The 26,837-nt window shown below is 44.5% G+C and overlaps 1 protein-coding gene across 2 annotated transcripts in view; it reads right to left on the bottom strand.

Annotated features, from left to right (window-relative positions):
• The window catches only part of VPS13A (vacuolar protein sorting 13 homolog A), a 302,560-nt gene that overhangs the window by 136,630 nt on the left and 139,093 nt on the right, over positions 1–26,837 (bottom strand). For both annotated transcript variants that reach the window (XM_045020500.1, XM_045020501.1), the window contains exons 38-41: positions 25,825–26,045; positions 25,150–25,382; positions 11,322–11,414; positions 4,533–4,889 (exon numbers count right to left, since the gene is read on the bottom strand). In XM_045020500.1, coding sequence (XP_044876435.1) covers positions 4,533–4,889; positions 11,322–11,414; positions 25,150–25,382; positions 25,825–26,045 — 904 coding nt within the window. The remainder of the gene's footprint in view (positions 1–4,532; positions 4,890–11,321; positions 11,415–25,149; positions 25,383–25,824; positions 26,046–26,837) is intronic.

The raw sequence follows: 26,837 nt of genomic DNA, 5'->3' as shown, positions 1-26,837 counted from the left end.
TTTGTCTGCATATAAGAGGTCTGTTGCGGTTTTTACCAGTGTCATACAGTGTAGACTGGGGTTGGTGATATTGTTCTGCGCTGGGCGTTTGGTAAGGTTGATACCCATCCCTCCCCAGGAGACAAGGGTAAGTGCCCAATGTGCGGAAAGTGGCTCTAGAGTCTTTCATAGTGTGAAAGATTTCATATTGAGTTTGTTTGTTTGTGGGAAAAGAGGTTATCTTTGTCAAAGGAGAGACTCTCCACTTTGGACTGCAAATCTTTGCGGATAACGGATGCCGAGAGCCAAGACGACCAGCACATCACCACTGCAGTGGTGCGGGCTGCTGGATCAGACACGTCCAGGGATGCTTATAGTGCCATGCTAGACACCAACTGACCTTCGACGAGGACTAACTGGAAGTCTGCTCTCCTGTCCTTCAGTATATGGGAGGCAAATCAAAGAGCTTGTTGTAGTTGTCATGGTCATAGCTTGCAAGGAGGGTAGAATAAATTTGCAATTCTAAATTGCAAAGTAGAAGAGTATAAACCTTGCGGTCCAGGAGGTCAAGATGTTTGAGGTCCTTGTCCTGCTGAGTGGGCCAGTAGCGTGGCTGCTTTGTTCTGTGTGTTGCTGCATCAACCACAATAGAATTGGGTTGTGGGTGGGAAAATAAGAAATCAATGTCCCTTGCAGGCATGTAGTATTTATGTTGAGCTTTCTTGCATGTTGGTGAATGGAGGTGGGGTCTGCGAGAGAGTACCAGCTGGTTCTAGGAGAGCTTTCTCTACGGGTAGTGCTATCTTTGAAGGTGCAGAGGGTTGGAGGATTTTGAGAAGCCTATGTTGTGTCTCCTGGACTTCCTCCAAAGGGATGTCCTGAGTTCGTGGAATTGCATAAAGCCGTCCATGTTTTGTGGAGGCATAGGGGCGACTTCTTCGGCTGATGGCGAGGCAGGAGCCAGTAAAACAGGGAAGGGGTCATAGCCCACGTCTTCAGGAGGGGGTTCAAGAGCTCTAGATGTTGATAGAGCTGGGGATATAAGCATAGGATGAGCTTGCGGTCTGGTAGAAGGAGCGCAAGGAGAAGCAGTGGCAGGAGCCAACCACGGGTACCACTGAGGCCAGGGCATCGGGTAGGAAAAAAAATGGGTTCCGGCCACTGGGGGACAAAGTAGGGAAACTGAGGCTGATTCTTATGATGCCCCATGTCTTGGGGTATGTATGGCTCCGGTGGGGGGGGGAGACTCAGGCAGGGAGAACCCTGCCTGCTGCTGTGTGCCGTTCTCACTATCAGTGAAAGTATCCAGGTCACGTGGGGAGAGCTGCTGTTCAAACAATGAGTGCTCCCTGCCTCGGAGCAGAGAGTCAGGCCTAGGGGCCACAGAGATATCCTGCTGATGCAGGAATTGTTGCTGCTCCCCTAGGCTGGTGTGCTGCAGAGCATGAAGTCTGAGCGGCAGCCCGGAGTGATTTTAGTTTCACTTTGGCAGAAGCCGAGAGCTGTTTGTGAGAGCCTCGCAGAGGGTCTGAATCTGCTGGGGGTAGCAGGCAGGCTCGGTGCTGGAGGTGGAACTCGTTGTTGGCACTGGGTCCATTGTCGGTGCCGGAGAAACCGGTGCCGAGGAGAGCTTCCCGCTGCGGGAAGTCGGGTCCCTGCTTTAGAGCCCCGTGAGAGTCGCTTGTAAAGTGCAGGGGCGGTCAGAGTTGCCTGCTCTCGGCGCTGACAGCACCAAGGGTAAAGACTCTGCAGGAGATCAATTACCCTCTTGAGTGTCTCTGAGAGGAGACACTAGGGCTTCCTGCCTCTGCTCCAGAGAGGGTGAAGCCATGCTCCCAGTCAGTTCTGCCTTGGCAGGGGAGCGTGAGGGAGCGGGTTTACTGCCCTGCTCCATAGGCAGCTGCAATGCTTCTTGCTTCTGCTCCAGAGAGGGTGAAGCCATGCTCCCGGTTGGTTCTGCCTTGGCAGGGGAGCGTGAGGGAGCGGGTTTACTGGCCTGCTCCATAGGCAGCTGCAATGCTTCTTGCATCTGCTCCAGAGAGGGTGAAGCCATGCTCCCGGTTGTTCGGACCTGGCCAGGGAGCGTGAGGGAGAGGGTTTGCCATTACCTGTCTCCAGAGGTGGCTGCAGGGATTTCTGCATGAGAAGCAGTTTCAGCGGCAGGTTCCTATCAGGACAAGCCCTGATTTTGAGGCTCGTGCAGTGGACACACTTGGCAGAGACATGTGTCTCGCCATGGCACTTCACACAGCGCAAGTGCCCATTGGACATTGGCATAAAGTCCTGACAGGAAGCACATTCCTTGAATCCTGAAGCCCCTGGCATTATTGAACTAGTAATGCCAGGGGAGAGAGTCTCAGTGAGAGACAAACCTGAGGAATTTTTTGTTTTTTTAAACTAAGTAGCTATTCTAAAGGAAGGGAAACAACTAGGATATTACTAACTAACTATTTCTATGTAATTGTTTCATTCAAAAACCAGGGAAGAGGATCAGCACTGCTCCGAGTCCCGTCTTCGGCCGAGGGCGGTTGAGAAGGAACTGAGGAAGGTGCGGGACGCGCACACTCAGGAAGATTCCAATGAGACGGGAGATACCAACTGAGTGCATGCGTCCTGACCAGGCACTGCTACCGAAAATCTCCGATCAACGGCGCCGGGACGCACCGTCACCTACAGTGGAGCACCCACAGGGACAGCACTCGAAGAAGAATCTTCCTCACTTTTAGAGCCTCTCCCGGCTCTGTACTGGGGACCCTGTCCATTTTTCCCTGTTGGAATCATGGCTGCCTTGGTGGGTAGGGGACTCTACCTGCCTATCCAACTCACAGCCTTGGGATATAGAAAAGTTAGGGACAGAAGGCTGGGTGCAGACTGGGCGCAGGCTCGGCACAACTCATCATCTGCCAAACCTGGGAAGGCTGCCTCACAAATAGAGCAGTGATTTGACCCTGTGCTTTCTCGGCTGCTCTGTCATGACTGTATAGGGGCAGAGTATCTGGCAGCGAGACACTGCTGCCGATACTTACGGTAAGTTACACCCCCAAAAGTTAACTGACCCAGTAAGGAGGAGGAATGCTGAAGAGGGAGAACACTGCCCCCCCTACCCAAAAATTGGTCAGAAAAAAATAAAAAAGGAGAAGGGTAGGAGCAATAGAAACCACCATCTACTGCTGTGAACGCAGAGAATCTAGTGCCAAGCAGAAGCAGAGGGCACATGGCCAGTGTGTGCAGCACCAAAACACTGATCTACCTCCATGAGCAGCCTAGATATCCAGAATTGTGCGAGATGCTGGGCTGCAGAAAGTGGAGGGCAGAGCCAGCCTGGGGGCCAGAGACTGAAGCAGCTATATAAGCTATTTCAGTAGGGACCTTGAAATAATGATGATAGACTGTTTTCTACGGTTTTTATTCTGGATTCTCCCCTACATTGCTGATTGGCAGGTAGCAACATATCAGTGTTCTTTTGGTATGTTGCTCGTAAGTGGTTATTGCTGTTATGGGAGCGTTGACAATTCACAGAAAGGAAAGTGTTCAGAAAGGGAAATGTTGCTCATAAGCAACAGTTGCTCTTTCAAGATGTTGCTGCAAACTACTCTGCTTGTAGGTTATGAGTAAAGTTTTTCAAAGTACTACGGGTCAAATATTTTAAAGTATTTACATGCCTAAAGATGCACACAGGCACCCGGTGGGATTTTCAAAAAAGCACTGATGCTTAACTCCTGCTGTAATCAATGGGAGTTACATATCTAGGCACTTCTGAAAATCCCATACGCATCTATCTGAATTTTTAGGTGCCTAAATATCTTTAATAATCTGGTCCTAAAACCCATTTTTAAAAGTGAATTAGGACACTAAATCAAGTCCCACTGATTTTCAGTGAGACTTAGGAGCTTTTGAAAATTGTACTCTACATCTCTTTCTCCCATTATATGTCTGTCCTGTCTATGTATGTCCCAATCCCACAAACACTAACTTGACTTTAGTGGGACTACTCACAGTTATGAAGTTAAGCATAGGCATTGTTTGCCAGAGTGGGGCATTATATTATAAACTCTTCAAGGTATGGATCACCTATGTTTGTACAGTGCGTGGCAGAATAGGGAACTGATCTTGGTTGAATCTATAGGCATTACAGGAATGCAAACAAACATAGCAAAAAAATCCATGCTCAAATATAGTTCCTATCTAAAATAACTGATGAATTTCATGTCAATAAGTATTTTCAATTATGAGCCACAACTGCGTGTAGTGTGAGGAGGCTGGGAATGAAGGGTAGTAACTTTGTGATAGAATAAACTAACGTTGTCAGGGAATTTAGGATTGCTCCATAACTTAGGGTTGTTGCAGTGAAGTACAAGGGACCCTGCACATAGTGAACGATGGAAGGTTGTGCTCCACAAGGCACTCCCCCTTTCCCCCGAAGTTTAACTGCTAGATAAAAATATCACCTTTACTTGTCAAAAGTTTCTTTCATAAGCCTTGTCTAAGTAACAAGTCAGTTTCATAATCTTTAGTACAACTGCTTTGGGAAAAGTGTCATATTATATGCTTACCTCCAGTTCAAGCTGGGAATGGAGGTTGATGAGCGTACTCCAATTTTTGACTTCTCCGGAAAACGACGACTTTGCTAAAAGCATAGGTACCGTTCTGTGACCAACTCCAGCTTCAAGAGTTACAATGACTGATTCAATTCTCATATTTAATGTCTCCCCTGTGAGAACCAACTCAGCTGCTGTATTTTTATTTTCATTTTCATTTGACTTTTCAAGAAACCACATTTTTAAATTTTTTATATCTTTCTTATCCCATAGGTCTGGAGGAATAGGACTGATCTCTTCTTCTGAAGTCTCTGTAGTTGGAGAAAGTGCCGATGTAATAGTAATCACTGTATTTATGATAATCGGTGAAACCTATGAGGGGAAAAAAATTGATTATTCAGTGCTGTTGGGAATATGGAAAAAACATGGAACTAGGTATATGGAGTATCAATAACCACTTTTTAAAGTAATCTCTTGAACTGACTAGTTACTGCTTTCAGTTTCAAAATTATAATGAATATTTGTTACAGCACCTGGTTGTTTTCTTTTTGGGACTGACTCTTCCTCATTTTGGCACTCATATGCTTTACTTCTCTCTCTCCATACACTAAAGACAGTTCAGACTTGCTTTGGGGTTAAGCCAGTCCCCTTCTGTCTGCCTTCCAGAACAGCTTTCAAATATGTGTAAGACTGAAACCTCTACCTAGTAACCTCAAAACAACATAACTATGTACATGCTTCAGAGATGTGGCAGACTGGAGGAGAGTTCAAATCCAGAAAATAATTTAAAAAGTCTTCCAGATCTTTTCCCCGTTTTTAAATGGAATGTGGTGAGCAGTATGGAGAAATAATCGGGAGGGAAAGAAACAGTTATAGATGACAGAAAATGAGTTTCCCCTTTCTCAATGACAAGGCTTATGTAGTTTACTTTGGGACTATTATTTCCTGCCAAGGGATGATTCTGTAGAATAAAAAACAGATCATACCTGTAGTACTGAATAAAGGCTTTGAAAAAAGACTAAGTAGAGCCTTGCAGATTTCTTTTGTGCTGGCCAATACAGCCCATCCCATAAAACTGGAGCAGAACCTTTTGCATGAGTTTTTATCCCCTCTGAAATTGGCTTTCACAATGCCATGTAAGATGTTGGCAATTAGCATTTTTGCACTATTACAGATATCTGAAATGTTTCTTTTATTAAGCTATTCAAGTTAAGAAAAACATGATTTTCTAAATTTGATTCAAGTAAGTCTCAACCACTTTTCTAGTGTCTTTTTAATTCCACCATTTTTTTCTTATGGCGTTGAGGACTCAGACAAAAAGGAAGACAACAATCTCTTGGAAAGCGTGGAAAGTTACATTTACCTTTGTCAAGAAAAGTATGGGAATGAGGATGACAAACACTGTGGAAAACATAATAGTGCTTGTCTAAGACTGATATCTCAGTGGTCCTTTGAGGTGAAATAATGGCCAGCAGAAAACAGGTTTTTGACCGACAGATACTAGAGTGAAATCGAAGTCCAAAGAGGAGATTCAAGGGCCTTAAAAACCACAGAAAAATTCCAGGTTGGACAAATGAGCCACTTTGCTTGTTTTGACAGATAAGTAACACCAAGAAACCAGTTGATGACCCAAGAGTGATTTAGAGGACCCCGCGTTTATGGTACTGTAATAACAAGGTCTTAGAGCATGTTTTCACAAAAAAATTGACTTTTTTATTATTAAAAATACCATTTTTGTTATAACTGAAATATTTCAGAAAAGTGTGTCTGTTCTGATGATTACCAAAAAAATTTCAAAACAAGCACGTTTCTGAATTCTGAAATTGTTTCAGAATGTTTTATTTCACTTTTACATTAGTTTTACAGAATATGCATTAGTACCACTGACATGTCATAATATAACATAGTAGTTGAAATACACTATTTTTATTTTATTTTAAAAATCATTAAAGGAAACTACTACTTAGAACTGATTGAAACATTTTATCTTCTTTCCTAGATAAAAACATCTTCTTGTTTGTGTTGTCATGAAACAATGTCAAACCAAATTCTGAAAAGAACTTTTGGCATGTTCCAAAATGAAATTTCAAGCAGCTTTACAACACATCATGATTCTGCAATGGGGTTTCAAGCTCAGACTACAGCTGTCCACTAAGGATTACAATAATATTCTTACGACTGCTTTCATAGAATTGAGGTTTTTGCCACTACTACAGAGATTCTCAAACTGTGATAAGTTCACTTGGAAGTAGTGTGCTGTAACAGGGTGATCTCTCTCTTTCAAACAGTAGTGGCACCTGGGGCTAGCCAACCCCTAAATTCATGGCATGGCCCCTTTTTGAAAAAACAGCTATTCAGGGGATCAGCAGATTAGCAGAAGAATGGAGGCCTGATGTTAAATCAGCTTGCTACCTCCTTAATATGATAAAACCCAGCTGTTAGGTGACTCCCAAGAGGGGAGAAAGAGCAGAGAGCTGGGAGAAGAGAATTACAGAGAAGCATAGATTCAGGAGGACAGGCCCCTGGAATGGGAACCAGAAGGGAGAGTGATGGGCTAGAGAGGCCTCCCTGAACCACAGCCCAGCTTCAAGAAGTATGGCTGTGGAATCCCGTAAACATAAAGAAGCTGCTGAGTGTCCAGGGAACAGAGCAGGTGGTGAGTGGAAAAGACTCTCCAACAAGGCCGAGGCCTGCAATGAGACTGACAAAAAACCCTGACTCAGGGGGAACTGTGAATCTGAAGCCTCAGAACATGGGTGAACTGGAGCTGAAGCTGCCTACTGCCCAGGTAAAGCCCCTTACTTCCAGTGATGATTTAGCTCATCTCTCTATCTCCCACTCTGAGCCAACAATCCAAAGGACAAAGCTGCAAAACAGCTTGATATTGTTTGCTTATCTAATAGTATATCAGGAAGAATTCAAGAGATGGCTTTTCAACTAAAGGAAAAGTTCATAGAATGTGTAAACAAAATTAATTCTTCTAATTGAAATTAGGCGCAAGGAGCAGTATCACTAATTTTGCTCAGTTTCTTACATGGTTTGATTCAGAAATTACAGTTAAAGAACAATTCTTGTTTTAAGATTTGTCAAGATGTACAACAGCAGAATACATTTTTAAACTGAGTTTATTGCAGGAAATGGTTGAAGTGAGAAAACAGTATCAAGTGTGTGCTCTGATGGAGCATGAGAAGCGACTACAAATTGGCAGTGTTTTGACAAAAATTAAATAAGTGGTGTCCAATGCTAAATTTACTCACTGAAATATTCACTGCAAGGCACTAGTCAATCAGAAAGTTGTTCAGGATCCTACTGTAAAGGTGGTCACTTTTATTCAACCATGAGCACTGAACTCACATTTGCTTTTCAGTTATGTGCAATGAAATGGGAAGTGCTAATGCATGGGAAGGTGCTGACTTGTCTCTCTGAACTCCATTCAGAGGCACAAATTTTCCTCAATGATTTTAGTTTTGAATGTGCTGACTGCTTTCGGATGAATTATAGCTGTCAAGACTAGCCTATAAGCTGACTTCTTGTGTGTGTGAAACTGAATGCCAGCTTACAGAGAATGAAAATTAAACTTTTTAATGTTCACAACAAATCAAGAGCAATGATAAAGAAAATGCGGCATGAAAAGAAGAAGAGAACCTGGCAATGACTCCCAGCTTTGGAAAGTTTCCTCACTGAAAATTACTTGAAAATTCATCATGATCTCACTGCTGATCATAAGAGAACACTGCCTTAATTTGGTTACCAAGTTTAATGAATACTTTCCTGACAGTGTAACAAATGAGAATTAGATCAGGGATTCATTTTCAGTACAAGGTATCCTGTCAAAGGAAAAGGAAAAGTTGATTGAACTGTCATATGATGGTGGACTCAAACTCATTAAAATGCAGCTCAGGGACTTTTGGATGAAAAGAAGAAAGGACTTTAGCCTGATTCTGGACAGAGATTTGGAATTTTTGATGTCCTTCAGCACTACGTAGCTTTGCAAGACTAAATTTTTTGCTCTGGTTGCCATTAAAAACAAGTAAAGGATGAATTTCAGTGTAGGACTGGATCTTCAGTTGAAGCTCCCCAACATCTTACCTGACATAAAGCAACTATGTTCTATGAAGCAAGAATACTCTTAAAATTGTCTCAGAGCTACTCAAAATGTTTTGTATTTTCTTCATTTACATTTTGTAAAAAGGTAAGCATAGTGAAGTTTGGCTTGTGTTCAACTATATTCCTGATAAGAATTAGCAGGAACTCTGAACTGAAATTTGATAAATTAAAAAGTCATGCCACTGATTTGCTTCCATGACATACCAAAATATATCAAGATGTCATTTAACATTTTTTTCTTATAATCTAAGTAACACGAAGACTAATTGTCATCACTTCTTCGCTGTGCTTTTTGATTCACTGTCTCAAAACCTCAGATGATTAAAATAGATGTTATAATCTAACACAGGGGTCGGCACCCTTTCAGAGGTGGTGTGCCGAGTCTTCATTTATTCACTCTAATTTAAGGTTTCGTATGCTGGTAATACATTTTAACGTTTTTAGAAGATCTCTTTCTATAAGTCTATAATATCTAACTAAACTATTGTTGTATGTAAAGTAAATAAGGTTTTTAAAATGTTTAAGAAAATTCATTTAAAATTAAATTAAAGTGCAGAGCCCCTCGGACCAGTGGCCAGGACCCGGGCAGTGTGAGTGCCACTGAAAATCAGCTCCTGTGCCGCCTTCGGCACCTGTGCCATAGGTTGCCTACCCCTGATCTAACATTTTAGTCTTCCTTAGGCACTTGAGTCCAGAAATACTTAAGTCTAGTAAGGCCTAAAACAAATGCATACAAAAAGGATAAATTTGCAGATGGTACCTCAAAAGTCTTTTTTTTAAGAAGGTGGTTCATGAAGCAACAAAGTTTGGTAACCACTGCTCTAACAGAAGTCTTGAATTTTTTTTAGCGTGGACTGAGGGTGAGAATGGTTAGAGTGAGGAAAGAAGTACATGGCCCAACCTGGAGTATCCCCCGTTTTGTTAACACTCCCCTTTCAGTAATCAGGCTATCAGGCTCAAGTAATGCTTCCTGTTACAAGAGGTCCAACCTTTTAATGGATGATGTGATAGGCACTGTGTGTGTTTCACTAAGTTTGAGAATCATGGCTGCCTTCACCATCTGACAACTGTGATTATTGTTTCCTCCCACTTATCTTTCGCTTCTCAGACGTGGTAAGGGTAGCAGTTACATGATGAGATAAATGTACTCAGTTTGGCCAACATTAGTGTAAGATCATTCATTCCAAGTGCCCTTTGGTTTGCTTCCCATATGAAAAAGAGCTTTGCTGTGGCATTTTTTCTGGATGTGAACAGATCCACCTATTGATTGCTGAAATTCTGAGACATTATCTAGAATATTTCTTGTTATTTATTTTAACATAGCTTACAACCATCATGTTGCCCAAACCAGAAGTCCTCTGTGCACATGTTTCCAAAGTGTATGGAAATGGGAATGGAATGCAGAAAGCAAACCAGACAGGCCACCTAAACAGTGACCAGTGTATTATGCAATGCTGATAGTAGGATCATTTGCATAACTGAGGTTACATCAAGTGATTCCATTCCACAATGGTACAGCATCACTGAAAATTAACACAACTGCAGCATGCCACTTGTCAACCCTGAAAATTCTCCCACTGATGCACAGGTGATCAATGTGGCTCTCTAAAATACATACACAGGAACCAAATCTGAGTGGGGCATGACTGTAGCACGCTTAAAACAAGAGCAGGAAAAAATGTAATTTCTAATAACTTAGTGGCATGGCTAAATCTTTCTTTTCACAAGCAACTATACCTTGTGGAAATAGGTTTGGACAAAAATCACCCTATCATATGAATCACCATATTCCATATAAAAATGAGGTGACATGACTGCAGTACATGTGAAAGGCTTTTTCTTCTTTTGTTTGAATATAGTAAGCCACAGGAGATGCACAACTACAAAATGTGTTTAGACCAGGGGTGGGCAAACTTTTTGGGGCAAGGGCCACATCTGGGTGAGGAAATTGTATGCAGGGCCGGGGCAGGGCGGGTGGAGTGCGGGATGTGGAGGAAGGGGCTCAGGACAAGGGATTGGGGCAGAGAAGGGGTGCAGAGTGTAAGAGGGGGCTCAGGGAAGGGGGTTGGGGTACAGGAGGGGTGCGGAGTGCAGGATGGGGCTCAGGGCAGGGAGTTGGGGTGCACGGGGTGCAGGGTGCAGCAGGGAGCTCAGGGCAGGTGGTTGGAATGCACAGGAGTGCAGAAAGGGGCTCAGGGCAGGGAGTTGGGTGCAGGAGGGGTGCAAGGTACAGGCAGAGAGCTTAGGGCAGGAAGTTGGGGGGCGGGGGGAAGGAGGGGTTTGAGCTCCAGCCCAGTGCCGCTTACCTAAAGTGGCTCCGGGGTGGCAGTGGCGCACACCAGGGCCAGGGCAGGCTCCCTGCATGCCTGCCCTGTCCCCACGCCACTCCAGGAAGTGCTGCGGCCCCTGGGGGGGGGAGGCAGAGGGCTCTGCGTGCGCACATGGAGCCCTTTGCCTCCCGGCCCGGGGGCTGCTTCTGAGAGCAGCGCCGGGCCCGCAGCACCACCAGGGGTAATCCCGCGGGCCGGATCCAAAGCCCTGAGGGGCCGGATCCGGCCCGCGGGCCATAGTTTGCCCATCCCTGGTTTAGACTGTGTTAATTTTAGTTACATCAAATTTTTAAAACAAAACCAAAACTTTAAAAGCGAGTGGGGGAGGAGGAGGAAGACAGGACACAAAAACTACATTTCAACTTACCTTTAGCGTTAAGGATTTAATTGATAGGTCAGCCATTTGTGGATTAGTACCTGACTGCACCATTGTGAAGAAGAAATCACAAGGCTGCAATACCTGAATAAGAAAGAATTCATGGTCAACTCTAACAATATATAATAACTGGAGTAAAAATACATGCTTAGCTAGAAAAATATCTCCTCTAAAATGCCATTAGGAAGATTTAAGGGAAAGAGTTACTAGTGATAATTCTGGTGGCTCTTTAAAATGAAAAACTTGACTCTTAATATTAGCATTCCTTCTGATATGAGAGAAACAAAAGCAAATGGAACAAACAATATTTCAGCCATACTAGACTGTTACTCACTCAATATCAAAAGTGAATGATAGGGAAAAAGTACCCATTCTTACCAGAAAATGTCCATTCTTCGAGTAGTAAGATCCACAGAGCCATTACAATGGTCCTTCAGCCTGCTTGCCAATTGGGGTCAGAATCAGACTGGTCAGCTGGTCTGCCCTGCCCTTTATCTCCTTGGTTGGTGGCAGGAAGAGAGTGAAGGAGCATGTGTGGATCAACAGACACTACTCTATATTATATAACTACTTGATTCTATAACTTGATTTGAACTGCTGGCCTTCTCCTCTAAGGATAAAGAATTCCCTTTGTAGTTTGTGCATCTACAGAAGTCTATGACCTGGTCTTTTTGCACTGATTTGTCATGCTGCACTTGGACTGTGAGCAGGAGAATCTGATTATCCCCCATGCTCTAGTGTACTCTGCAAGGGTGAACAGGGAAACAGAGCTGATTTGATTATTCATTTATTTCTCCTTTGGAAGTTTGTCCCCATAAAAAATGGTTACCATCTTTAAGACACGTCTGCAGACCGCTCAGGTGTGTACACAACCAGTGCACTGAAGCCAGAGAACTTGGCTTGGTAGCACCCGCTGGGACAGTGCTTGTACCCTCTGACCCACGTAGCCCCTCCCATGGCTATATAAGGGCAGCACTGCCCTGACCCCGACTCAGTTTCTTCACATTAGACTCCAAGGCTGGAGTTTCCAATCCAGAGTGGACAGAGGGCGAGTCATGGAGGACAGGTCTGCACGCACATCTTGAAGAACAACAGTGAAAATACAAGTAAGTAATTTTTTTCTTCTTTGCGTGGTTGAAGACGTGTATTCCACTCAGGTGACTCATAAGCAGTTCCAGCAGGCGGTAAGGTTCAGAGTCTACGTAAACAATGCCTGCATAACTGACTCCCCAAAGTTTGCATGTGACCTATATGCTGTAGTAATAGCATAATCTTTGGTTAAAGTATGCACTGAAGACCATGTAGCAGCCCTGCAAATATCTAATACTGAAACATTGTTGACAAATATGATCAATATCCCTTGGACTCTTGTTGAATGAAGCTATAATGTCCACCAGGGCATAATTTGAGCTACTCCATACACTGTGGTAATACAGGAAGTTCTCTACCTGGAAATAGTCTGTGCAGAAAGCAGCTGATCTTTCATCTGATCTGCACAGTGGACAAAAAGTCAAGATGATGAATGAAATGGTTTAGTCCTTTCAAGATAGAATGTCAAGCACCGCCTCAGATCTAATGTATGGATATGCTGATCACCCACATTTCAGTGCAGCTTAGGAAAGAATAAAGGCAAGTAAATAACTTGATTAAGGTGAAATTGTGAAACCACCTTGGACAAAATCTTTGAATGTAGTCTTAAGGACACTTTGTCTTTGAATAAATGGAAATTCTGCCATTATGGCTTGTAATTTGCTGACACTTCTTGCGGACATTATAGCCATAAGAAAAGCTGTTTTTTGGGAATAGAGGAACAATGAGCAGGTTGCCATGAGATCAAATGGAGGACCCATGAGGGCAGCCAGCACAGTATTTAGGTCCCACAACAAGATAATTTCCTTCACAGGTAGAAAGAGGTGGATAATACCTTTTAGAAATCTCACTACCATGGAGTTTAAGAAAATTGACTTTTCTTGGTGTCTGCGGTAGTGTTTTGCGTTAGAGCATAGTGTTTTGCAAACATGTGTTTAGATGACCATGTAGCCGCTTTGCAGATATCAGGAATGGGAACATTGTGTAAGAAGGCAATAGATGCCGACATGGCTCTAGTGGAATGAGTTCTAACGCCTTCAGGCGGTTGAAGATTCTTCGCACGGTAACAGGATCTGATGCAGTCAGAGATCCACTTGGACAGACGTTGTTTAGAGATAGCCATACCGTTTGATTTTTTCGGTAATGGAAACAAAGAGTCGCGGAGACTTGCGAAATGGTTTAGTCCTGTCTAAATAAAAGGCAATTGCTCGCCTGACATCGAGAGTATGCAGGGTTGCCTCTTGTGAGGTTCGGGATAGAAAGTAGGTAAGTATATAGGTTGGTTGAGGTGGAAGGTAGATACCACTTTAGGAAGAAATTTAGGATGTGGTCTCAAAGTGACTTTGTCTTTGGAGAAGATTGTTTAGGGAGAGTGGGCCATCAGGGCACTCATTTCACCTACTCTCCTTGCTGATGTTATGGCAACTAAGAAAGCCACCTTCATGGATATATGGAGATGAGAGGAGGTAGCCAAGGGCTCGAATGGAGGCTTCATGAGAGCATGTAGAACGAGGTTAAGATTCCATGAAGCAGCTATTGGGTGAATTTCAGGGTAGAGGTTTTGCAGGGCTGTGAGAAATCATTTTATGGTTGGGTGAGTAAAGAGTGAATAACCTGCTAAGAGGTCATGGAAGGTGGTAAGTGCCACCAGGTGCACTTTGGTGGAGCTGAGCGAATGGCCGTCTTGTTTTAGTTCCAAGAGGTAGTCTAGAATGATAGGGAGGGTTACCATATTGGGCGCTAAGTGATTACGTAAGCACCAGAGGGCGAAATTCTTCCACTTCTGCGGGTAGGTTTTATGAGTGGAGTCTTTCCTACTGTGCAGGAAGACATATCAGACTTGCTCAGAACAGGCTAGTTCATGGGTGTGGAACCATGAAGGAACCACGCTGTGAGGTGGAGCTTGAGGAGCTCAGGGTAAAGAGCCAGTCTATTGTTCTGGAAAAGGAGATCTGGCCTGTTGGGGAGAGCCCGTGAGTGACCGGAGGACATGCAGAGTAGGTAGGGATACCACGTCTGTCTCAGCCAAGCCGGGGCAATAAGTATGACCCGGTCCTTATGGTCCACAATCTTCCGAAGAACCCCGTGTAGCAGAGGGATTGGTGGAAGGTGTACAGGAGAGAGGTGTTCCGCGGGAGGAGGAATGCGTCTCCTGGGGATGCAGTTCTGAGTTTCACTCTGGAGCAAAACTGGGGACATTTTCGGTTCTGAGTTGCGGCAGAGAGGTCTACTGACGGGGTGCCCCAGAGGGAGAAGAGCTGTTGAAGTATTGTGGGGTGCAGTTCCTATTCGTGTTCCGTCGAGAAGTGCCTGCCGAGTGTGTCGGCAGTAGTGTTGTGGCAGTTTGGCAGGTAGGAAGCGGTGGTCTGTATTTGACGTTATATACACCAATTCCATAGACGGATGGCTTCCATGCAAAGAGAATGTGAGCGTGCTCCCCCTTGTCTGTTGATGTAGTACATACATGCTATGTTGTCTGTTAAGACTCGCAGGTATTTGTTCTTTATGAGGGGAAGAAAATGAAGGCACGCTCATCTCACAGCTCTGAGCAATAAGAGATTTATGTGTAGGTGTGACTCTGATGCAGACCACTAGCCTTGTGCTCTGTGTCCCTCTAAATGCGCTCCGCAACCAATTAGGGAAGCGTCCGTGGTGAGCACGAGTGCTGGGGATCAGTTCTGGAAGGAAACCTTAGTGTAGAGGTTCTCTGGTCTTGTCCACCACTGTAGGGAAGCTAGAAAGTTGGGAGGCGGAGTTAACAACATCCCTAAGGTGTGTCTGTTGGGTTTGAAATTGGAATTGAGCCAGCTCTGAAGACATCTCATGTGCAGCCTGGCGTATTGGAGTATGAAGGTAGTGGCTGCCATATGACCAAGGAGCTGTAGGCAGAGTCTTGCCTGTGTCCTTGGATGAATAGAGAGCGTGCGTTTGAGCTGCGTGATAGCGAGGAATCTGTGATATGGGAGCAAGGCTCTGCTCTGGATTGAGTTGAGATGAGCTCCGAGGAACTCAATCTGTTGTGTAGGTGTCAGGGTGGATTTTTGGGCGTTTATTTGGAGGCCTAGACTGTGAAAGAGGGCGATAGTGAAAGAGTAGCTTGGAGTGTCTCGCCATAGGAGTTGCCCTTGATGAGGCAATCGTCCAGGTAGGGGAACTGCGTGACCCCATGTTTGTGGAGGTGAGCCACGAGTACAGCTAGAATTTAGGAAAAAAACTCCCGGCGCTGTGGAGAGGCCGAAAGGAAGAACTCCGTATTGGAAATGGTCGTGGCCGATTGTGAAGCTTAGAAAGCGTCTGAGAGCTGGATGAATTAATATATGAAAAGAGACGTACTGTGGGTCGAGGACTGAAAACCAGTCCCCTTGATCTAGTGCAGGAATTAATGTGGCCAGTGTGACCATTTTGAATTTTTGTATCCTCGCGAATTTATTCAGTTGGCGTAAGTCTAGTATAGGCCTCAAGCCCCCAGTCCTTTTCTGGGTCAGGAAGTAATGGGAGTAGAAATCTTTCCCTGGATGTAGCATTAGCACAGGCTCCACTGCGTCTAGCTGTAGAAGATAAGCAACTTCTGCGCGAAGCAGGTGCTTATGAGAGGGGTCCCTGAAGAGGGACGGGGAAGGGGAGGAGGATAGGATATGAATGGGCTAGAGTAACCGGAATGAACTATCTCGAGGACTCAGCGGTCCTGTGTAATTTGCTGACAGGCATGTTGGAAACTTTGGAGGCGGTGGCGAAATGGGCAAATAGGCTGTGGAATCAAGGAGTGGTCGCACAGACCCTGAACCAATCTTTTAAAATTGTTGTTTATTCCCAGATGGATGGGAAGTGGTTGCTTGAGCTTGATTTTGTCTGCGCTTAGGGGGTCTAGCGCAATTCCTATTTATGTGGTAAGGTTTGGGTTGATATTGTTGACCCCTGGGAAGAGATGGGTAAATGCCCAAGGTGCGCAGTGTCGCTCTAGAATCTCTCATTGTATGAAGTAGTTCATCAGGTTGTTGTTTTTTTTTTTTTGTTTTTTTTTAAAGAAAACAGTTTATGTTTATCAAAGGGGAGGTCCTCCACTTTGTTCTGCAGGTCTTTAGGGATGCCAGATGCAGAAAGCCATGAAGATCTGCGCATAACCACAGCCGGTGCAGTTGTACGGGCTGCTGTGTCTGTCGTGTCTAAAGAGGCTTGTACGGCTGTTCTGGAAATCAATTGGCACTCGCTCAGAATCGATTTAAAGCCCACTGTCCTGTTCTCTGGAATGTAAGAGGCGAATTCAAAAGTTTATTGTAGTTATCAAAGTCATGCCTGGCAAGGAGTGCAAGGCAGTTTGCGATCCAGAATTGTAGAGTGGAGGATGTGTGAACCTTGTGACACAAGACGTCAAGGCGTTTAAGGTTCACGTCTTGCGGGGTGGACTGATATTGTGGCTGTTTCGTTCTTTGAAGTAGGGAAACTGAGGCTGGAGGCTGCGGACCTTAGCCTGAGGTGGAAAAAGGCTCCAGTGGGGAAGGAGAAGGAGGTGCGAAGAACTCTGCTTGCTGTTGTAGATCAGGTTCGCGCTCAGTGAAGGTAGCCAGTTCAGGTGGTGGGACTGCAGTGTGTCATGTTAAGAAGCGAAAGTGAAAGTGTGAGCAGTGCAGTGGGTCGGTTGGAGGTGCCCTGCAGGGGGTCTGCTGTTGGTGCAGGGGCGGAAGGCAGGCTCGGTGCCAACGTCCTTCCTTGCACCGGGGCAGAGCACGCGGTCGGAGCCGCGGCTTTTTTTTTTTTTTCCTTCTCCTTCTTCTTCCGCCCTGAGGCTTGCGGTTCCGATGGCTTTGTCGGCACCGGGGCAGAGCACATAGCCGGCTCCGCGGCTATTTTTAGCACTGAGGCTTGCGGTGCCGACATCCTTGTCAGCACCGGGGCAGAGCGCGCAGCCGGCTCCGCGGCTTTTTTTTTTCCTTCTTCCGCCCTGAGGCTTGCGGTGCCGACGGCTTTGTTGGCACCGGGGCAGAGCGCATAGCCGGCTCCGCGGCTATTTTTAGCGCTGAGGCTTGCGGTGCCGACGGCTTTGTTGGCACCGGGGCAGAGCCATAGCCGGCTCTGCAGCTATTTTTAGTCCTCAGGCTTGCGGTGCCGACGGCTTTGTCGGCACTGGGGCAGAGCCATAGCCGGTTTCGATCTGGCTGGGGAGGATGTGGGAGTGGGTTTAACTTTCCCCATCTCCGAAAGCGGCTGCGGGGATTTCTCCATGAGAAGCATTTTAAGCCGCAGGTCTCTGTCGTGCCGAGCCCTCGACTCGAGGCTCATACAGTAGAGGCACTTTGCGGGGATGTAGGCTTCCGCGAGGCACTTCACACAATGTGAGTGCCCATCCAACCTTGGTATGGAGTCGTGCCAGAAAACACACCTCTTGAATCCTGAAGCCCCTGGCATTGTAAATTAGAAATGGCAGGGGAGAGTGTCTCAGTGAGAGACAAGTCTGAAGTGATTTTTTTTTTAAACTAAGTAACTAACTATGTAACTATACTAAAGGAAGGGAAACAACTGGGATGTAACTAATAATTATTTCTATGTTCTTTGTTACTGTTTCCTATAGATACCAGGGAAGAGAAGGCAGCACTGCTCCGAGTCCCGTCTTCAGCCGAGGACGGTAGAGAAGGAACTGAGGAGGGTGTGGGGCGCACGCACTCAGGAAGATTCCAACTAGACGGGAGATACCATCTGGGTGCATGCGCCCCAACCAGGCACTACTACCGAAAATCTCCGATCGACAGCACCGGAACGCACCATCACCTAGAGTGGAGCACCCACAGGGACAGCACTCGAAGAAGAAACTATATTATGGTGGTATCCTTGGTTAGTATGTGAACCACTGCTCTCTTGATCAGATCCTAGAAGGCACAGTTCCATGCGCACTGTAAATGTCAGATAATGATACAGAACAATTATTCCCATTCCAAGCACAAACCCTAAACCTTTAATGTTCCTAAATGTGCTCCCCAACCTATTAAGGAGGCAACAGTGATTATATTTCTGGTTGGCAGAGGACACGCAAAGGGAACACCCTGGCAACATTGTTCCATTTTGCTTACCCCTGAAGAGAATACAGGCAGCTTAGGTGATAGACCAGCTTCAGTCATGACTGAAAAGGATGAAGACGAAATCTCACATGCTGAACCATGTAAGTGCATGTTGCCATAAATCCTAGTAACTTCAGGTATGCATGGACCACAGTCAAAGGATAAGATTGCAGATCCAGACAAAGGCAATAAATTCCCTGGAATCGTTCATATGAGAGAAAAGGCCTCAAATTCATGAAGCGTAGTAAGGCTCCAATGAGCTTGATTTTTTGAGTTGTAGTCAACAGGACACTGCTTTGTTCAAAATCAACCACAGTCGATTGAAGAGGTTCAGCGTGAACTGGACACGACTGAGGATTTGGCCCTCGGATCTACCTCTCACTAGCCATACTTTAGGTATGAGAAGACATGAATTCCCCTCATTCTGAGATAAGCAGTTACCACCATCATGCATTTGGTAAACATGCCTGGGGCTGATGATGGGACAAACGGGAGAACCATGTACTGATAGTGTTGGCAGGCAACAAAGAATCTCAGGAACTTTCTGTGGCCTGGGAAAATTGGCACAGGGAACTAGGCATCCTGAAGACTGAGAGCAACAAATCAGACATTGTGATTCAATGCAGGAAGAATAGTAAGCCAGGGTAACCATGTGGAATCTCAAATACTTGACGTATTTATTGAAATCAGGGAGATCGAAGATAGGTCTCACCCTTCCTTGGACATGGGGATCAGGAAGTACCAGAGTAGAATTCCTTTCCCTGAAGAAAAGGAAGAATCTCCTGCATAGCTCCCAGAGCACATAAAGCCTGGAAGTGCTGAAGAAGCAGCGGCTCATGAGAATGGTCCCTGAAAAGGCTCAGGTTGGGGAGGACAGACAGAAATATTGCATAACCCGATCCCACAGTGCTCAGCACCCATCTGTCTGTAGTTATTGCTTCCCCAAGCACTGTAAAATTAAGACAGCCTGTTCCCAAACTGAGGAGCCAAGGTTGAAACATTCACAACTCGTATACTGCTCTCATTATAAAAGTATGGTAGACTAAAACTAGACCCAGAAGATGATCTTCTCTGTGATTTATGTCCTCTTCTGGGAAAGTCTTGCTGCCTAGCAGGATAGGATGAGGGCAAATATATCGCTGAGTGCTATATTGCTGGTGTTGTTGTGACCCTCAAAGTGACACTCTGTGGCCTCAGTGTAAATCTCAATGACTATACAAGCAGCAAAGAATCCTGTGGCACCTTATAGACTAATTCCACCACGATTTCAACAGCTTCCACCCTTCCATCAACCTCAGCCTGGACCAATCTACACGGGAGGTCTACTTCCTAGACACCACGGTGCAAATAAGTGATGGTCACATTAACACCACCCTATACCGAAAACCTACTGACCGCTATGCCTACCTTCATGCCTCCAGCTTTCATCCCGGACACACCACAAGATCCATTGTCTACAGCCAAGCACTGAGGCACAACCGTATCTGCTCTAACCCCGCAGACAGAGACCAACACCTAGAAAATCTCCACCAAGCATTCTCAAGACTACAGTACCCAGATGAGGAAATAAGGAAACAGATCAGCAGAGCCAGATGTGTACCCAGAAGCCTACTACTGCAAGACAAACCCAAGAAAGAAACCAACAGGACTCCACTGGCCGTCACATACAGTCCCCAGCTAAAACCCCTCCAACGCATCATCAGGGATCTACAACCCATCCTGGACAATGATCCCACACTTTCACAGGCCTTGGGTGGCAGACCAGTTCTCGCCCACAGACAACCTGAAGCATATTCTCACCAACAACTGCACACCGCACCATAGTAACTCTAGCTCAGGAACCAATCCATGCAACAAACCTCGATGCCAACTCTGCCCACATATCTACACCAGCGACACCATCACAGGACCTAACCAGATCAGCCACACCATCACCGGTTCATTCACCTGCACGTCCACCAATGTAATATACGCCATCATATGCCAGCAATGCCCCTCTGCTATGTACATCGGCCAAACTGGACAGTCTCTAAGGAAAAGGATAAATGGACACAAATCAGACATTAGGAATGGCAATATACAAAAACCTGTAGGAGAACCCTTCAACCTCCCTGGCCACACAATAGCAGATCTTAAGGTGGCCATCCTGCAGCAAAAAAACTTTAGAACCAGACTTCAAAGAGAAACTGCTGAGCTCCAGTTCATCTGCAAATTTGACACCATCAGCTCAGGATTAAACAAAGACTGTGAATGGCTTGCCAATTACAGAACCAGTTTCTCCTCCCTTGGTTTCCACACCTCAACTGCTAGAACAGGGCCTTATCCTCCCTGATTGATCTAACCTCGTTATCTCTAACTTGCTTCTTGCTTATATATATCTGCCCCTGGAAATTTCCACTACTTGCATCCGAAGATGTGGGTATTCACCCACGAAAGCTCATGCTGCAAAACGTCTGTTAGTCTATAAGGTGCCACAGGATTCTTTGCTGCTTTTACAGAACCAGACTAACACGGCTACCCCTCTGATAAATGACTATACAGTAGCTCATAAGTCCTTAAAACATGTAAAGTCTTGTCAGTTTTCTCAGAAAACAAAAAATGACGAACAGTAAGTCCTTTATGATCTGCTGGTCTCATTTGCTGCAGGCAGACTCAGGGAACTTGATGATTACCTGTTCTGTTCATTTCCTCTGAGGCACCTGGCATTGGCCACCGCTGAAAGACAGGATATTGGGCTAGATGGACCTTTGGTCTGACCCACTATGGCCATTTGTATGTTCTTATGTACTATGAGGTGATGCGAGAAAAGACACCCAAAACCTTGCATGGAAACATAACTCTTGTTGCTATGTTTAGCTCTGGGTGTTATAGATGCTAGGGGTATTGCACGCAGATTTTTCAGGCTCCAATACTGCTTCACTTAGAGGGAAAGCAAGTCTCCCAGGAACTGAGAACTGAAGAACATCACTAACTTAGAGGTGTCCTCCTGAACACACCCAGCCTGAACACCCAATAATGACAATGCTGTTTGTCTCGAAAGGTCCTGATATGATTTTAAATCCTCTGGTACTGTAGAAGAGAACACAGGCAGTATAGGATCGTCTGATGAAGAGGAAGAAGAGGGAAGCAGAACTACTGGACTCTCTTATGGTAATACATTTGACTGTACCAAGGGATTAAGTTGTACCTGGTTAGAGGGAACCCCCTTGATCTGTGGCTATAGCATAGGTGACCTAGGCAGAGAGACCACCAAAGGAACAGTTAATCTAGCCCTAGAATGAGCAGATGATTGAGACCTTGCTACATCCCAGGGATTTCAAAGAGGCTACTCTGCAGAGAGGCATAGCATTGGTGGCCAGTAGAAGCTAGGCCAGGAAGCTTCATCCCTATTACGGGAGTCGTAATGATCCCATCGCCGATACTGTTGCCTGAGGTCCTGACAATTTCCAAGAACAGTACCGTGAAGGTGAAGGAGATATTTCCACACTTGAACCTGAAGACCCTTCCAAGTAGTCTGGCAGTAATGGAGGAGCCACTTCAGGTGAAGCCAATCAACAACCTGCACCATCCACAGTCCAACATGCTGGCCTCATTAGCTCTGATGATGGTACAGTCGAAGACACTTTGAGTACCAGTAAAGGCATCATACTCATACTCGGTACCAAAGAAGGCATTGGAACTAAAGATGTAGACTCTGTTGGAATTGTTGTTGGTATCAAAGACAGCATTTGCGCTGGCAGTCCTCCAGCACCAATCAGGAAGCTGACTGTACCCCAGGGCCCTGGGTCTGAGGTGGTGTGGACAAGTCAGCCATCAAGCCAAGAGGTGCCAAGGATACAAAAGACAAAGCCACCATTGTCTAGTGTCCTTGAGTAAATGCCTGTCTGTTCCTGATACGCCACAACAAATATACTGGTGCCTGATTCATTGATGATTTGGAGACCACAGTTGTTGGTACCAGATGAAACAGAAATCCCCGGGGCAGTACCAGAATTGACAGTATGGAGTCATACTGTCAATTCATGAGGCATCTGTACTAGATAGCAGGACAGACCAGTTCTATACCACATACTGGAAGACTCTCAGTGCCAGTCTGCACTCCTGTTAAACAAGGAGGAGGAATCTCTTAAAACTCTGGAGCAGACCTAGTCTGTTCTGTGGGAAGGGAAACGATCCCTCTTCCTTCTGGGAGAAGGAAAGGAGATCGAATGTGAAGTTCCCATCTGTATCGGCTCAGGCACTCTCTGGAGGGTCTGAATTTCTGGTGGTCCCTAAGCAGGCCCCTTCTCCATAAGGTGTGTCTTCAAATGCAAGTTCCTCGTCACCTTCTCTTAAACAACTTACGGATGGAGCACCCTTCCTTAATACGCCCTTCTCCAAGGCACAATAAACTTCAGATGTGGGGGGTCACTAGTAGGGCTAGCAACCTCACATGATGGTTAAATGTTTAAAACCCAGAAAATGCATCAGCTTGGGCTAAAATGTTACTAACTAAACTAATCTAAACTAAACCCTAAGGTATTACTAAACTTACCTATTTACAGGGGAAAAAAAGCACAAACACTGTGATAAAGAACGTGAAATGAGACACCATACTGAATGCTCTGACTCAAGATGCGGGTGGAACTGAAGCAGTTCAGGGGTAGCACAGCCTTTACATAGCCACAGGAAGCGCTAGAGGGCACAAGCGCTCACCCAACGGTTACTGCTTCGCCTTTGGTGCATTGGGCGAGCATCTGCAACCACTCAAAGAAGAATCTTGCTTCAGCAGGAATTGAAATTGGGCTCAGAGATTGCGCCAAAATATTTCAAATGGCTAGTTATTTCCCTTGTTCTCAAAAGATATGTCTAAACTGCACACACACACAAATGCAGCTGTGAGACTTAGACCCCAGGTCTTCAGACTCAGACTCATGCCATGGTGCTAAAATAAATTTGTAGATGTTTCAGCTAGGGGTGGAACTCAGGCTGTGAGACCCACCCCCTTGCCAGGATTCAGATCCATAGATCCAGCCTAAACGGGAATCTACAATTCTATTTTTAGTGCCACAGCACGAGCCCAGCAAACTAGAGTCTACAGACAAGGGATCAGACTTGCTGCTATGGGTTTTATTTTGCAATGTAGACATACTGAAGGAGGTTGGGTTTATTTGTCTCTCCTCCCATATACGGGCCCCTTTTGGCTCTCTCAAGGAAGGTAGAAGCCTGAGGCTCAAAGATGGGTTCCCAAGAAGCAATACGCCTCTCTACTGCATGGGATGTATATGGACCAGACAGGTCTGTGTTTCTCCTGAAGGTCTCAGTCCAGGATATGAGTAGGGATTCTTGAGGAGGCTATTATAGAGGTGGCAGTAGGAGGAGGAAGCTGGGCCTGAAGGCTTCTTATGACACTCTCTGGAGCTGGCAGCATCCATGCTGTATCCAGTGCTCTCAGTCTGGGACCTGTGGGGAAGTGGAGGTGGCAGCTGAGCTCCTCAGTTGGAGGCATCACTGATTATGTGGGCCACAGGGACTCCGGCATAATCCGTCCCCTCCCAATCTGGTATGCTGCCCTTTGGACTGTGAAGGAAACTGCACTCTGCCTACAGAGCCAGTCTAGCTCCTCCACAAAACAATCTAGAGGGAGAGTGGGAAGCAGGAGACACAGGCCTCTCCTTTTGTCTCTGGCTTTTCTTGTCCTAGCTCACACCCTGAAACCTGAAAAGGTACCAGCTACTGCAAATACCTCAAAGAGGGAGTGGAACCAATGCAAATACCTCTCCAAAAGGCAAATGCAGCATGCCACCTGCCTGGGAATTAGACATACATTACTGAGCCTAAATATTAATTTAAACATTTGATACAAAATTTGGAATTTCCCTCAGAAAAGCTCTGCAGTTAGGAGGGCTGGCTGAGCCACTAACTTCTGCAGAGGAAGAAAAAAAAAATGAACAGATCTTCAGGGGGAGAACATTCCCTTGTTCCCAATCACTGACAGGCCTGGTTCTGTCTCCAAGCTGCAAGCAGGCCGAAGTGCCATTGTAAAACATCTGTGAATCTTAACACAAAGAAGATATTTAAATTGTACCACTGGCAGTCTATATTCTCATTGGAAAAAAAATGGAGAATGACTTCCCTTTTCCTCACACTGTGGCGTCTCAGAAAAATTCACACACCAAAAATGTTCTAAATTAATCAAAAAGCCTTGAAAGCTGAGACAGTGTTAATAGTGCATTCCCAGAAACATGTTATCTATATGCTTAAATTATATGGGAACTATAAGATTTTCTTCCCTTAGACTCACAATTTTTAGTTATGAAAAAACCCCAAAAGCCACAAATTGGAATCATACAATCACGAACGCTGTAGAAAAACAAAGGACAGCCACTCTCAAAAAAAAATCTTAACAGTAAACACTAGCAGCTGTACTTCTGAAAAACATTTAAAACTAACCCAGAGGGTTTGTGATCCCTCCACTAACTCAGAGAAAACAAACATACTAACAGTATAAAATGTTGTAGCATAGCCTGAGACTGCCAGATGGCTATTCACTCAAGAATAATTTTTCACCAACATTTTAAACATTAAATCCACAAACTCAGATTAGTTATTTTATATATATTAGTCAAAGAAAAGGATTTACAACATCAATTATATTGTAATTTGCAGATACTCAGATTATATTTAAAAGGAAGACTCACTGTAGTGATGTTCCCTTTTCTCTTTTCTGCAAGAAAGGGGCAGGCTTTCATTTGTATATCTTTAACAGCAGCTGTCATTTTATACATTTGAGGGCTGTTCTTAATAATGATCTCACACTGCGTCGTAACCACCAATGCAGGAGCATCACTTCTTGTTAAATCAGCCACAAACACGATCTCTGGATTTTTAACAGTAATGTTCATTTCCATTGAAGAAACCGGTTGCATAGGTGCTGAAAAAAAAATTTTTTTTAAGTTAAACCTATTGTTTGAACACACCAAGAAATTACTATAACTATACTGATATCTATGTTTACATATATACTGTATTTCCATTTGTTGTTGAGTAAAAAGTCACTTAAAGTATGCTTGGAAGGATTACATTTGAATCGTCAGTAAAAGTCTATTTCAACTAACAGAGATAAAGAAAAAACATATCCACTGATGGTAGTTGGCATGTGTCTGGTAATCATACACAAGAGAATACTCAACCATGGAAGACTAGCAGAAAAATAAGTTGTTAGACTGGAACTGAATTGTAAGACTGAGGTTGTTTGACACAGTGAAGAAGGGAGACTTTTTAAGACATGGGAGCCAAACCTGGAAGCAGCCTATACTTAGTATTATGGTTCTATGCTAAAGTTAGAAACCTATATATAATAAAAGGTTACCAACCTTGCTCCTTTACAGCTAAAGTTTGCTTGATATTCCTCTGTGCAGCAGCACTTTCTGCACTAGCCTTTAAGAATATATCTGCAACAGTAAGTAGAAATTCCATGCTTGCACAGAGATATATGTCTTGAACAATTGCTTCCAGGACAGTGCCATCTCTCCCCTGCTTGTAGCTTATATCCACCATGTCCTTCTTTTCAGATCCATGTTTCATTTCCACCATTCTGAAAGACAATTAAGACAGTGTACAATAAGACACTTTCAAAAGCAGACCAGGCCTCTAACATGAACAATTCATTCTCATACTCAAGGAGAGTTCTCATTCTGTCTAGAATATGACATTAGCAGAAGTTCCTTTTTTAAAAAAAAAAAAAGGACCACTTTTTAAAAAAATTAGAAAACCCACCAATATAAGCATTAACCAAAAAATGATGTTAAAATAACACACAACTCTAAAAAGCAACTTTAAGAAAGTGCACTTTCTTACTCAGCAAATCTGCTCTTCTTGGACAGTCAATCATAAATACTAGCTTTGGTGACTAAGTTTTTACTGCTGTGTTCTTGTTGGCAATGAAAAGGCAATAAACTAAGAGTGTGCTGGAGTCCATTCTTTCTGATACATTAGCAGAACTATCTAAATTCTAATTAGTTATATCTGTTCAAATCCATAAGTAGCAATGGATACACACAGCTGTCATTGTGGGCATATTTTGAAGATATTGGTGCTGCACAGGTGTAAAAGAGTAAAATTTGTTCCAAATGATCTTTATTAATGCTGATGATGCATGAAAAGGAAAACTCTGCTCTGCAGGAACAACAGATAGAAAAATTCAACTTTATACTTATAGCCTAATGGTTCTCAATTTATAACTAAAATACAACATTGAGCACCAGGTGTCATTTGCAGCTTTCCGAGTAGGACCTCACTTTACTATTCAAAAATGATAGAAGAAAGTTACAGAGGTGAAACATGAAATAAACAGAATAGTTAACTTAGCCTCCTTGTTGCTAGAGGC

This window comes from Mauremys mutica, chromosome 6 (genome assembly GCF_020497125.1).
Source record: "Mauremys mutica isolate MM-2020 ecotype Southern chromosome 6, ASM2049712v1, whole genome shotgun sequence".
Classification (NCBI taxonomy): domain Eukaryota; kingdom Metazoa; phylum Chordata; order Testudines; family Geoemydidae; genus Mauremys; species Mauremys mutica.
The sequence above is the reverse complement of the archived record's forward strand: the minus strand, read 5'-3'. Positions and strand labels throughout refer to the sequence as shown.